Source organism: Amblyomma americanum, chromosome 9, assembly GCF_052857255.1.
Source record: "Amblyomma americanum isolate KBUSLIRL-KWMA chromosome 9, ASM5285725v1, whole genome shotgun sequence".
NCBI lineage: Eukaryota > Metazoa > Arthropoda > Arachnida > Ixodida > Ixodidae > Amblyomma > Amblyomma americanum.
This window is the reverse complement of record NC_135505.1, coordinates 80,424,708-80,439,039: the sequence shown is the minus strand read 5'-3', so window position 1 is coordinate 80,439,039 and position 14,332 is coordinate 80,424,708. Positions and strand designations below refer to the sequence as shown.

The 14,332-nt window shown below is 45.8% G+C and overlaps 1 protein-coding gene across 5 annotated transcripts in view; it reads left to right on the top strand.

The window, feature by feature from the left end:
- The window catches only part of LOC144105488 (prestin-like), a 200,800-nt gene that overhangs the window by 155,594 nt on the left and 30,874 nt on the right, over positions 1–14,332 (top strand). Inside the window, exon 1 of one of the 5 annotated variants that reach the window (XM_077638609.1) lies at positions 4,151–4,375. The exons of 3 other annotated variants lie outside the window; for them this stretch is intronic. In XM_077638609.1, the coding sequence (XP_077494735.1) occupies positions 4,293–4,375 (83 nt within the window). In that variant the 5' untranslated portion in view covers positions 4,151–4,292. Of the gene's footprint in view, positions 1–4,150; positions 4,376–12,103; positions 12,361–14,332 lie in introns of those variants that run through there. One more of the 5 variants, XM_077638610.1, reaches the window with a different exon arrangement.

Below are 14,332 nucleotides of genomic sequence, written 5' to 3'. Positions count from 1 at the left end.
GGGGCAAAGGACCTTAATTTCTAAGGCTTCACAAGTGCCCGAGTGACAGGGGTATCAGTCGACGGATGTAGTCGACGCTCTTCAAGTGCTCAGGACTCTTCGTTTGAGAGAGCCGTTGCCTTCCGTGTTAAGGCTTTCGTGACAACTTGGAGGTGACCTTTCGGCATCTGGCTCAGGGAAGGAATAATAGAGCCATTCAGTCACATCGACAGGTGTGTTGGCATGTACGGCATGCAGGCATACGTACTGTCAGTTTCAACTGTTGCCGCACCATCAGCCTTGCTTTGAGGACATGCTGCGTTATACAGGATCCCTAAGCCTCCTAGCTCTCTCTGCAGGGTGAGGCCTTTCTTCCTTACAGCTTATGACTTTTGAACCACTTTGTGAAAGCAGGGTGGTGTTGGCCCCACAGCCGTGCTTACTCGGAGAAGTTGGAAGTATCATCCACACAAAATTCCTCTGGTTGTGAGTGCATGCTGCGGGTAGTTTTTTGTTGTAACTTGTTTACGACTACTAAATCGTGTGTATAATAAGCTCAAGATGTTAATCCCCCGAATATACGTATGTCTTTATTTACGGCGTATGCACACAGTAGCGAAAAAGTGTGACGATGCGAGAACCTCTGCTGTGCTTGGCGCATGATGGCCTTAGCTGCCTATGTGCCATTAAACCCAACAAACACGCTAACAAACATCTTCGGCACTGCGGAAATGCCAGCTAACCAGCTCATGTCTCGCATGCTCTTTGTATTCCTGTATTTTTTTCTTGTACGACAAATGGAGTGGGTGGGGGGGGAGTTCATGGTTGGAACCTGCTTTGTACTGTGAACACCTACGCCGTTACCTCTTTTTCGCTTTGTTCCAGGTTGGCTGATTGCAGTACCATTACGGCGCGCTCACTGAGAATGCGACCAAAATTCCCTAGCGATAAATTGCTGCGTAACATTCCGCAGTGCTGAGTCAGCCGCGCGGTAATGGGTTCACCAAAGAACAAACCACTTGAGTAATGACGGAAGAGTCTTGGCTCTACAAGACCCTCGTTGTTGACGGCGGGAATGCGCGAATGCAAGACAGGAAGGAGATAGCGCTCGCGTAACGCCAGCGTCGCAGTCTTTTCGCCCGTCTTGGAACTCCATTCATTTCCTCCGCTCCCGTTATCTGTAACGAGCAGCGGTGGCGTGGAATCCTGCCGACGCGCACGTCTAAGCCAGCGGGACGCAGGTAGGGTTACGATCATTACGTCGACCTGCTTATCTCCGCTGATTAGTGGACAAAATGGTGATAAGAGTCGGCGGGAGCGGTGTAATTGATGCGACATCACGCACCGACTCCGGTGTCGCTGTGTTGAGCAAGGGTTTGTTTTGGCGAGCCAACCTCGTTTTTGCGCACTCTTTCATGCATAAATATTTGTTGTTCTTCCCTCGCAAGAACTTTCCAACCCTTACAGCATTGGTCTATAGACAGTCTATAGACTCTTTATAGACTCTGTTGCCTTCTCATAGATAAGTCTCTTTGTCTGTTCGTAGTCAACAAACTGTCTATAAACAAAAGCCTACTAAGATTGTATGGTCATAAATGCATTGATTGCCCATTGACTGTCTGTAGAATTTGTATTGCCTAGAGACTGTTCCCTAGGGTTGTCTATATATAGTCTATAGACTTTACAGGCAGAAGTCAATGGACAGTCTGTAGACTGCCTAAGGAAATGTTTGTAAGGGAAGGCGCATCATTTTTTATCTGTGCCGGGCAAATGGAAGAGTTAATGGACACAGACTCAAAAGGGAAGAGAAAACACTGTAGTCTTGTTAAACTTATTTATGGCCGTTTCTTTTTCCACTACGCAAGATGAGTCAAATGTTGACCGAACTACTATAGTCCAATTAGACGCTTTAAAAGAATCTGCGTCTGATGTTCCATGTTGCGGTGCGAATTTAACTTTGGAGTCACGGTACTGCGCAGCGAAATTGTCAGATCAATTCTAGCCCTGCACTCTTCCTTTTCAAGGCGTTGTCGTTGTCGCAGCCTCTACTGCCAGCTGACGGGGAAGAATGCACATAGTAGATGGAGAAATTACCCTGTGGCTGCGGAGTTCACGAAATAACGGCACTAGTGTGAAACATGCATGGTGGATGGCAGTTGAAAATTTTTGCATTGTACACGTGCTGCATTAGGAAACTTCTGAACGCAATGTAGACCCGCAACAAGAACGGAATTGGCAGGAAAAAGCCTGTTAAGCTTCTACACATACCCAGAGGTCATTGTTCGAAGGCAGCGGTCATTATACCTGTGCCTGGGTTTCGCATCTTTATATATAATAAATTACTTTTCTGCAAATCACTATTCTGCATCCAGTTCAAATAGTCGAAGAGCGGGAGGGGTAGTGCACATCGCTCACTGAGCATCAGAAGGCACTCAGTGCTTGGCTTCTTTCAAGTGCGTTGCATAGTAGAAGGTAAATAGGACAACGGTGCGTGTCACAAATACAAGGCACTGTTTCGAACAGTACAATTTAAAGAAAAAAATGTTTTCATTTCAAAGCAGAAGTTTGTACCGGCTAGATTAACACGGTCTACAAGCTGCTTGGCTTTTCAGAGGCGGTTGCAACAAAGAAATGCCTTGAATGAGGAACGCCAGTGAATAAAATGAAAATATTTTCCAGAAAAAAACAAGGATAAGCACGCACGAAAATTCGAAAAGACATGGTTCAGGTACTTTTATTAATGTCCAAATTTTTTCAAGAAGGGCAGTGGCTTTAACGTAAGGCTACAGAAAAATTAAACAAAGCTTGTTGTTTCCAAGGAGGTGGGAGTTGGGGGGGGGTTCCAATTTCAAATGACCACCTTGGTTGAGTGCTCCATCATAACATGGTGATTTGCGCCCAATATAAACAGTTAACACAGTAAGCAAATATACGTGAAAAAGTAAAAGAACAGAAGCAAGACGGCAGCCAATAAGGATTTATTTGTAGGCACAGAAGGCTCTGACTGAAAGGGCATAACGCACTAAGTATCCTTTCATAAAAAAAAAGAACACTTAACCCTTCATGGCGTGATCTCCTGAAACCACGCCTATAGCACAGAAAGTTCCGGCACGTGTTGCATTTGACCTGATGGGCACCTGAGTACAACGGCTGACGCATTTGACAGGCGTACATCGGAATGAGAGAAAGGCGCATTTCTATGATCTTCTAAGTGATTCTCATATCTTTATTCAAGTGTAAGAAATCAGCGTAGACAGACTGCAAAAACACACTGGCGAGAGGCGCGATTTTTCTTTTTCGTAGATCACTTCTGCTCCCAGCCATTTTCTTGCACTTCAAGTTTCCGCAACCAGTTTGAAGTGCTAGGCTAGCACCACGGAGGGCGATCGTACTCAACGTATAGACTGCTTCCAACATGAGCGAATACAGATACTCAAGGAGGCTGAGAATGGTTCCCAAGACAGACAGATGACTCCACTCCGCCACCCCTTCTTCGAATGCCGCCGCTGACCCTTGCTCTCCATTCGCTTGTATACTTGTCCCATCAAGCGTCTGCGTAGCGCTTTCTTTGAACTGCTAGTTGCAAAGAAGGCTTCGCCAGTTGCGTAGCGTTAGCGTATGTTTGGCAGATGCCGAGATCTCGAACCAACTGTTGGCACACCTCCTACACATGGGCGGAAAATCGGAGTGCATGGCAAGTGAGGTAGAAAAGACGGGGCGTAGAAAGAGTGAGGGGAGGAAAAGGGCGTTAATTATTCTGTTTGTTATTCCCGCGATAGGCGGCGACGAGATAAAAGAGAGCAATGCTGGCGGGAAACCGCGGATCTGGATTGACAACGTCCAGAGCGGCCGGCGCTCCGCGCGCGTCCCTGAAATGTGACGGGCGGTGTTTCGTCAAGCCCGCCTTCCTGGGATTCCATGGCGCGGACAATTTCCACGCACGTGTTCGACGAGCAGGGCGAGGATGCTGGGAATAAATAAATAAAGTAATTGGGCGAGGGAGGAAAGAGAAAAAGGAATTCCTGCAGCGGCGAGTCACACACACACGCAGACTCCCCATTCCACGCGAGCTTACGGCAGGTGCTGCAGCTGGCGTTCAGTGCGGAGAGTAGCTGATGTTCCTCCACATACCGCTGCCTCCCTGCAGCCGTGCCTCCTCTATCTGGCCGCCGTGCCTTCCTCACTTGCGACGGCTCCATCCTCTTTGTTTCTGTGCGGAGATTAACGGACTGTCGCGGACGCTGTAGCTGTGGTTGCCGCCCGGAGCTGCGTTGCCGACAGAGTGCGCGTGGAACAGAACATTGCGCAGTAGGATGGTCTGTCCGCGCAGCGAGTCCTTCACCACCAAGCCGATTCCCTCGAACGCTTGCTCGGGAAGATTCGCCGGAGATAACGGGTGAGTTTCGATTTCGAATCGTCGACCGGAAAAACAGGTATTAATGGGCGCGTCTGGGTGCTCACGTAATATTGCTTCCAGATCTTTGTTCCGGGCTGCTTTTATGTGGCTCTGAGATGATGGCTAATTAGGTTGGGTCACGTGGATGATCACGTAAAGAATTATCGGTTGGGACGTGGTTCTTCCTTGCGCCTTCAATAGTCCTTGGGGTAATTTAGTGAACGTCTCTATTATCCTGCGTTCGTTGGATGAACTACCTCAAAAATTATGAGATAAAATTAGTATCCAGTCGAAAGCGCAGAGACCGACCAGCCGTCGTCAAATACAGAATTAGCAAATAACTACTTCGTGAAAAGCCACTCGAAATTATAAACGTGAAAAGGTAGATCAAGGTACCGTTACTTATGTCATCTCCTTTTGCTTAGCAAAACCACACCAAGAAGAAAACGGCTACAATAAGGTGGGAACATTATACCATCTGATTCATGCTTCTCCGTCACTGTGTGAATTAAGATCTAGAGATCACACTGGGAATTACTTGCGGTTCGAACTAGTCTGTTACTCACGGGATGTATTTGCAAGAGCTGCATAGCAGCACCGCGTACTGTTATTATGCACTGCACGGGAATGTGCCATTTATGTGATCAACTACTTCGAACCTAGCTGAATATTGGGTCTCGCAGCTTTGAAGCTCATGAGCGCAATTTTAAATATCAGTGTTTCTAATTTAACAGAATGCGGATGTTTTGAACGCTTGCTGTGACCGAACTTGTCCTACAGGTGTCAATGTGCTCATTTTTGGGCACGTGGAGCGCCGAGGTTAACGTCGCACAGATGTCGATGCCACCAGCTTTGTCATGTTCTTCTCGTGAGCTCCGTACATTAGTAAGAGCACAGCGGCACTAAAAAAAATGACCGTTATAGGCCGAGATATCAAAACATAAATGTGCTGGCTGCGAAACAAACACAACGCCATAAAGTCAACGTTAAATTTGAATAAAACAAAGAAAAGGTTCTCAGGAACTCACCTCAGGAGAACCTTTGAGGAAAAGTGGAAAAGCAGAGTCACTAAATTAGTTAAAAATTATTACAGCGAGTATTGCGCGATGCTCTTTCTAATAATTGTGCTATAGCGCAGCTTCATTACGTAATGCATTCACAAAAGAATCCTGATTAATGGGGCAAAAAGAACTAATGAAACCGCCTTGCTACATGTCCGGGCAAGTGATGTAGTCAGTTTATATTCAAATGCCGCACGTTATTTTAAATACCGAAGAAGCTGTTGACCCGCTGCAAAATTTGGCGGCATAATATCGCAGCTGCATGATTTAGTGTGACGTCATTTTACGAATGTCAGAAAGAACACAAAAGTGTGGGATTCCGGAATGCACAAGACCAAATCATCAAGTCTCGAAGGAAAGCCTCAGTCAGCCAGTCAAAGCTTCGACAATAGCACTGACCCCGAGAAAGACAGGTTCTGTTGTGGAAACGTTGGCTAGTGGACTTGAGCTCCACATCGACACTTGTTCAGCTTACCATTCTCGCAATGACTCAGGTGGGTGTAACACCCGCCTAGAAGCATCGCTGACTTCTTTTTTGCTTTCGGGTCTTGCTTTTTTCCATACCTCAATGCGCACAGTTGAAGTGCTAACCAACAGTATCTCGCATAAACTCACGAGGAAACGGTCTCGAAGACTGCAGCAAAATATGTTCAATATCTAGAAGGAATACTTTTGAGCACTCACATTAAGTATGGGTTCTAGGAACGGAGCCGGCTACCTATTATTTTCTTTTCTAACCGAGATTTTTTTTCCCACTTCATGGGCCCGATTGATCAGCGTATAGAGACGGTTTTTGGAACCATTTTTTTTATCGGTGAACTTATGAACTATAGTGATGTCATGGTGAGCGACAGGCCCCTAGATGCTCCCATTCGTAGCAGACACTCCAGGACAGCCCTGACGTCACGAGTATAGTTCCGGTAGCCGCGAAAGTCGTCTGCTCGTGTTGCTGCTGGAACATATCGGACGTGCCCGAGCTGTGTCAATGCGTTCGGGCAGGGGATTTCATCCGGTCGCATCTCTATATCGGTAGTTCCGAAGTCCATTATTGCCGACAACGACATACGAGAAGGAGATAAGGACAATGAACCTTGGGTGAGCGGCTAGACGAAGACCCACGCGCGGCGGGAAAACGGGTGCGACAACCGGAAGTAGGCAAACCAAGCATCAAACTATGACGTATTCATAGTTGGGGCGCAGCCCTCAGGCTGTTTTGTCTTGTGTGTGTGTGTGTGTGTCAAGGGAGGTACGAATTGAGGGAAAGAGCAGGAGCGTTATTTACAATCGTAGATATATTGGGAGCTAATGAAGTTAACTCAAAAATCCTTGCGGTGTGGTGACAAGTGATGGAATATATATCGCTCGCCTGCTTTACTTAACCTTCGTACCTGGCGTTCCGTTGTCTCTGTTAAGGCGATAGCCCTTAATGGCTCATACTCGCGTCCGTCCGTTACATTTTAGGTCACGTGACCTTGTGATGTCACGCAATCTCTCTGCCACGCTCGCGCCAGCTGGTCTTCTCCTCTGTCGTGAAATGAATTCAAGCGCGGCAAATTCAAATCAGTGCTATGAGTCGCAAACGGCGTTTGCCTTCCTGCAGTAAAGAGATATCTAAGTGCCTTCAACGAATTTTTCGCACTCCTTAGTGGTTCTCAGTAGCTTTCCACAAACACTGTGGCCGACAACCCTCTATTAATGGAAAACTTTTCACTCTCTTTTTGCATAACGAGGCTTAATTCCTGACATAGTATTCCGGCTTTAATTCAAAGCATGTCACAAGGCTTTCACACGAACTGAAGCAAAAAATTACTGCATGGAGCAAAGACACAGGCGTCAGTGATCTCCCGATTGTCCCAACATTTCTTGAAACGTTCCTTTCCTGCACTGTGAACAACTAAGAGAACCGGTTGTTATAAGTGACACATACACAAAGAAAGTCTTGTCAAGGCCTGTTTGTCTCTCTTCATCTATGAAGTGGTGATACTGACTGATAAGCAAACGGGATTAAGGAAAAAGGAACCCAGACATGGAGATGGAGACCACGCTGCCAGTCAGATGCGGCGGTGCTGACGTGAGAAGCGTTGCCTTAGAGACAAAATGCGCACACCCAGACTGAGAATACCACTACAGTATTCTGCGTCTTTATCTTGAAGGCTTCTAAAGGTTTTTACCTCACCACTGGCTCGTTTGTGACAAAAACTGGCCACCGAGTTCGCGTATTGTGATAACGTTTGCCTCGTAGCAAATTTAACAACAGTACTTACTTGGTTTAGCCGTGCATAGTGCAAAAGTATAATAATTTGCCCCGAGATCGCCAACTTTTGACGAACTGAAAGCCGCCAGCGCCGGACTAATGTGGAAGGGAGGCAGTGGAACCATCATAAGATTCGCGCACCTTGTAACGCTCGCATTGGCGGCGTTTGGCATGTGGGGCTTTCCGCTGGAATTAAAATATGGCGCCACTACCTCCATTCGGCGAAAAACTGCGTTGGCGGAATTCGATTCGTTGATATCGGGGTAGAAAATTACGAATCTGCATCGTGCGCAGCTGAACCAGGTAAGTACCGCTGTCAAACTTACCAGGCGATACAAATCTGCCGCAATATCTAAGCTCTGTCCGCAGTTTCACCACACACGAGCTAGCAGTTTAGGCAGCAAAATTTTTAAGCATTTAAGGTAAAAAAAATGCACAATACTGTATGCACTGAAAGATGAGTAGACGGACCGAAACTAGCAACTAAACTTTATTCTACTTTTCACGAAAAATACATGCGGGAAAGACCAAAGTGCATGCGTTCGGCACATGCAATCGAAAAAATAAAGAAAAATAGAGAAACATCATGGGTTCGGGGAATTCATACCCTTATCACCCAGGCCAACCGCAGTACGAAGAGCATTCGTTACCGCGAGTGACATGAGGCGGAGTAGAGGAATACATCTTTTGACACGACATCCGGTTTCTTTGTGTTTTGCTAGTTGACAAGCAGCTTCACTCTGCCATGGGTTGAAGGGGTGGAAAAGTACAGTCAACTTGGAAAAATACAGGAGTTTGCTTCTGCTGCCGGGATGCAGAATCATGGTTGCAAAACACGCTCGCATCCGCCCCATAATGCACGTCAGGTGCTGCTTGCAGTAGGTCTCAGCGTTGGCTGCCTGCCGCTACAGCGCTTCTGTGATGTCACACTTCATACAAACAACGCTGCTAATAATATTATTGACAGGACACACGCAGGTGAGACAGTTCAGTGAGTATACAGTAGGCTTTTGAACAATTGCAAAGTACTCATCGCAACATTGTTCGTTGTTTTTGGCAAAGAACGATGCTGAGTCGACGATGCTGGTCACAGAGATTTCTTGTACTGCGGAGGTCGAATAGATTCAACAAGCTTCTGTATGAAGGGATTAGGCGGTGAAGCGGAAGTTGTAATAGAGGATCTGTTACTGCTTCATCTCAAGGAATAGGAAATTCTAGTCAGTTGTGAATAGAGACTCGAGGAGACAGTCGGCCAAAATGAATCTGAAAACGAACAAAAAAAGATTATTTCTCATGAAATAGAAATGGGCCGAGCGAACTCTGGTTCTCTTGATAGTAACAGAAATTTTTGCGCTTTTAAGGGCTCAACGCTAATGATGGTTTACGGTTTATGGGGGTTTATTGTTCCAAAGCGACTAAGGCTATGAGGGACGCCGTAGGGAAGGGCTCCGGAAATTTCAACCACCTGGGGTTCTTTAACGTGCACTGACATCCCACAGTACACGAGCCTCTAGACTATTGCCTCCATCTAAATTCGACGGCCGCGGCCGCTATCGAACCCGCGTCTTTCGGGCCAGTAGCCGAGCGCGATAACCACTCAGCCACCGCGGCGGCACAACCGTATTGATGTAACCCTTTCCAGAGTCTTATTTTTCTCTTTTCGAAAAAGAATTCGCTCTGCATGCCGAAACCGTTAAGCATGTGTGTACCTGTGCCATAAGAGCATGGTAACTGAAACATGCAAACTTCAATTTTTCTTCACTGAACTTCTAAGAAGTTTCTGCCAGCGAGAGTTGTGCGATGATTTCACATGCGCTTTGTTGTTGGCAAGGATATCTGTACCATGGGCTTTATCCTGTCCTAATATTTGACCGTTGGGACTAGCCGAATGTAAACAACCTGATGAACGCTTTATGTACTGCAGACTGCAAATAATGCTGGCATTACTGAAATGAAAAAAGAAACCACAGCGGATGGGCGCAACAAACTGAGCGCAAAAATTAAGGAGGAGACAAGCATAAACAAAAACATTTAGCGACAATAATTAAGATACATAGGAAAATTTGGCACGCCTGCTGTAAAGAAAGGTTGCTCGTGGTGTATATTTCATCCGCTTGCGGCCACCATAACATTCGAGGCCGCGGCCACCATAACATTCTGCAACTTTGTTTTATGTTGCACTTGCCGCGCAAAGCGCTAGGCTGGAGAGAGTATTACCTTCACTTGTGCAGAAAGACAATTCCGCCTTTTACGTCAACAACCACCGAATTTAATGCTCAGAGTATTTTAGGCAGCTGCTTTCTGGCTAGTGCATTGCTAAAAAAAAGAAGAAAAAACAAAGAAACGAAAATGCGGGCACACTGAAAACAAAAGTTGGTCGCTACGTACTTGCACTGAAAACAATATTATGAGGCCTCATGCCACCTGGATCGCATATACGCAGTCTAGTGAGCGCATGCCTACACTTTTGAAGTGTTTCCCCACTGTTTTTGCGGTCCCCGTCATGAACAATGATCGAGTGCACTAGACACATTTTTTCGGGAGTTGTTTTCAAGCTTCGCTTTTCAGTCATATATTTCCCTTGCATTTGAATTTATACTTGGTATTTTTGCGGTGCTTCTATATTTTTTCAGCGTTGAGTAACAGCTAATGTACTTTGTTCTGCTAAGAAGCACATTTTTTTCTTTTTCTGTGTAGTAGGGAAAGGACTCCCTGTTCGCTTGTTGCATGCACTTGGGGAGACGATGGCATCTATTAAATGGCGTCATGGAGGGAAACACTCTCTTTGTGGTCTTCTTCGAAGTTCCCGCGTTAAATTCCCTAAGCAATAGCGCTTACCAGCTCGCGCCGCCCTCAGCCTAAATAAACAGGAAGGGATCATTTACCTGGGCGTTACTAAGCAGTTTTATCCTGTTTACGTGAAGAACCCTAGAATTGGGCATTTTTAGCAAGGTGCGATGCGTGAGTAGAACCGTCGACTAAAAGCCAATTACGGTCTTCCATAGCTTTAGCTGCTGTTACGAGGGCAATATATATACAGGTTTTCGCATTAGGTACCAGAATCGCTCCTGTGCTGATGGAAATCGACACCTCAACCAATGCATGCAGGATGTAATGATTATAAACGTTCCCGACCTACTCATGTACACGAAGAAGTTAGCTGTTTTACTTTTTAACAGAGTTAAGCGAGATCTCGTCTCACTTTGTCAGGCACATACTGATCTGTCATTATCCTACAATTTTGCTCTTCGTTTCCTTGGTTACGCCACGAACACGCACGAAATTGCGGTTCTCAATCTATCCACCGTCACATTAGACTCTTATGTGTTAAGTACCTGGCCACGACTTCGTGTACTCTAGAAAGGCGTACTATACCTCAGTTTTACGGCATTACTTAGCTTCATGCAATGAAAAAATAACGCGAGCGAATCGTGGCGTTGCGTATTAAGCTAACCACACTGTTTAAAAAAGGTGCAGTTCGTAAGGTATGATATACTTTGTACGTGTCTACTCAGTCCCACTACATCCTGGAACTCAAGGCAAAGCTAGCTAAGTAAGAGGGAACAAGGAGCCTTCAGGGAAGCAGGTATTAAAGGTCTTGACGCGTTAGAACATTCCATGGTTGCTAGCGCTGTCACTTTCGTGCTCCGCGGGTACATGGAAATCCAAAGTCGTGATCTGCAGGAAGGTACAAATCATTCTTAGATTCATCGTGCTTTCGTTGTTTAGCCCTTGTTTTCCTGGTGCCAACTGTATCTCCGGTTTCATAATCCAGCAACTGTTAAGCAGGGCATAACACATCCTTTGCTTAAATTTCGGAGGAACCAAAATGGCGTGAAAGAATAGGTCGGCCACAGAAAACATAAAACCGTAGTCAGCTTTTGGTCGCAGAGTAGGCTCGGGAAATTCTGGTAAGGCCCGTTCGCAATGTGGGCTGCCATGATATAGCGACTGCATTACAACTTGATTCTTTCGTTCCTTTTGCACAGTGGTTCAGGCAATGCCACGCCTCCGCTCTCTCTTCGGCTGACCACAGGATGATGCAAGCGATAAGAGCAGAAGAAAATAAAAAATTATTACGCCAGCCTAAGCAGGAAAGGGTGCGGTCGGAGCATTAAAATCCCTGTCTTTGCCAAGCATTATCCAGGTGGAAAGAGGGCACGTGCTTTTAAGGAACATAACGGCAGTCCTCAGAGTCGCGGTTATCTTTTAAGTTATGTGACGCCTGAGAATACGCACCAGGTCACGAACGAAACGGCCGCGCGCTGTTTGCACAGCGCAAGCACATATCTCGTTTGTCAATGTGCGGTGCAGGGGCAACGTGACGCCCTTGTGCGAACACGTGCGGGCTCGAAGACAGCGACACCAGAGCGCGGGGTTCAAAGTGGCCGCCGCGGTTCAGCGCGATTGGCCATACGGAAACGACCAGTGAGGGGAGAGCTCCGGGGGGCACTACGCTAGCGCCACCTCGAATGCTTTGCGGAACATTTAGGCACTACAGGAGCAACAGCGCGCCGCTTTTGCATCCACTGGCATTCGCCACGGGTTTGCTCTCATCTGTGTGCCCGCACGTGAGGCGTCTGCATCTGTGGAAAGGAAAAAGAGAAATACGGGAAACGCTACAGCTCGACTATGCACCGCGACGGCAATGGCGGCGTCAATACGAATCCGTGAGTTCAGGCGTTCGTTCACTCGAGCGTTCGTTCGATCTGACGTTCGAGTTTCGAGCGTTCTTTCGACGCGTACTCCCATGCTATCTCTATTGTTTCCTTTTTTTTCACATTTTCAACTCTGTACGTACGAAGGTTTAAATTTTACAGTGTTGATGTAACGGCTCACATCAATTTCGTTTGTATGTCTCCAGAAGTCTTTGTCTCCATTTCCATTTCGCTGTGCTTATGCGCACGTTGGTTCGGACAGATATTGAGCCCGCAGTACTCCAGCATTTAAATGTGTCTTTTTTCTTCAATCCACTCAGGCTTGCCTAATCCGATTTCGACTGTATGATCTATAACACGGTCTGGTACGTATCGATCAGCATTGCAGCAGCAAGTAAAATGCATTGGAGAGTGAGTCTTTGTCATCTTAAATGCAAAGTTTGTTCTGGCTTTAATCCCAAATAATACAGTGAATTTTTTTCCTCGTTTTCCTACCTTCTTCGGCACTCTTTGAAATTGAATTTGGCCCTATTAAGAATACTACAGAAAGAGCGCGAAGAAAAGGTCGCTATTACGACGCTATTAGGAAGAAAGAGGCCTTCCTAATAGTGCTACTTTCAGTTTCAACGAATGAGTGACCACCGTGCCCAGCACCAAGTTCTGCCGAAATATACTTCCTCGGGGTTCATAGTGTAGTGTTCGTTATCTAGTACTTAAGGAACTTTCAATGCGCTCTCAGTAAAATTTGCTTGTTTAAAAAGCCCGATCGTACCCCGTATAGGTGCTTGGTTGATTAATCTAACATCGATTATTTGGTCGGAGGCTCAAGCATGATGATCCCTTGTGTAGATCGTAAAGGTACAAAGAATTCAAAAAAAAAAAACTGCACCCACGCGGCACAGCATTTCAGTTAGGCCTGTGAGTTGTCCACGTGCCCCTCTCAGAGAAGAAACAAATATAAGTTTGTTGCTATAGTCTTCATTATACTTCCTGTTATTCTGTGCTCCCTCGCATTCAATACTTACATGCCGTGGTCCAGAAACACCAAGAATCGATCGAGAAGCAGTAAAAAAGAAATTCTATGAACAACTCCATAAGAATTTTGTTTTAAGAAGTTTTTTGTTCTTTGCATTACTTCACTCTGTGGGCGTTTACTTGCGGACATATGTGTAGATAAGCTGCAATATTTTCTGGACGCATATATTTAAACTCGTTACTTTCGTACAGTTTTCGAGAATAATCGATTTGCTTCATTTTATTTTCCACATTTGCCATTCGTTTTTGTTATCCACATGAAATAAAAAGCTCACTAGTGGTAGTGATGCAAATATTATCTGATTACGTGAATTATCTGTATCTGGTTTTCGGTACTTCTTTAGGTTAACGTGGTCTTATTTGCGTGACTTCCTCCGCCGTGCCCTTGGGCGGTGGCAATATATCAATAGAGTGGATTTTAGTATTACCTTCAGTGTCCCTCTCACGCCGGTTGCAACAAGACACTGCTGGGTGACGTTCTATTTTGAGGCCAATAATTATTTTTCTTGTGTCACAAGGGATACTGCAATCAAAGAAATGGCCAAAAACTGGTTAAGCGTTCTCGCTCAAAGCTGTTTGTTATGAGTTCAAAGTTATTCCTTACGTTTTGTAAATGTCTTAACGACGTGTACACCGCGTGCATTTAAACCTGGCATAGCTGTTTATATTCTTGTGGTATGTGAAATATTCATGTGTTATATTCAAAACACTCCTTAACATGCAAACCGTGCTGCATGAAAAGCGCCCTTGAAAATGCTGTTCATAGAGCCGCATTTGTAAATTTGCCCCAGGTAATGCAACACTGCACGGCCCTCTCAGAACCTACCATTATTTCAAGCTCGTTGTGAAGAGACGCCGAAGTGCTAACGCCAGTTAATGGGAAGCATTCCGGGTTTATTTCACAGTGTGCTACACGTGTTTTCACTACACCAAGTGCTGAACAAAAAAC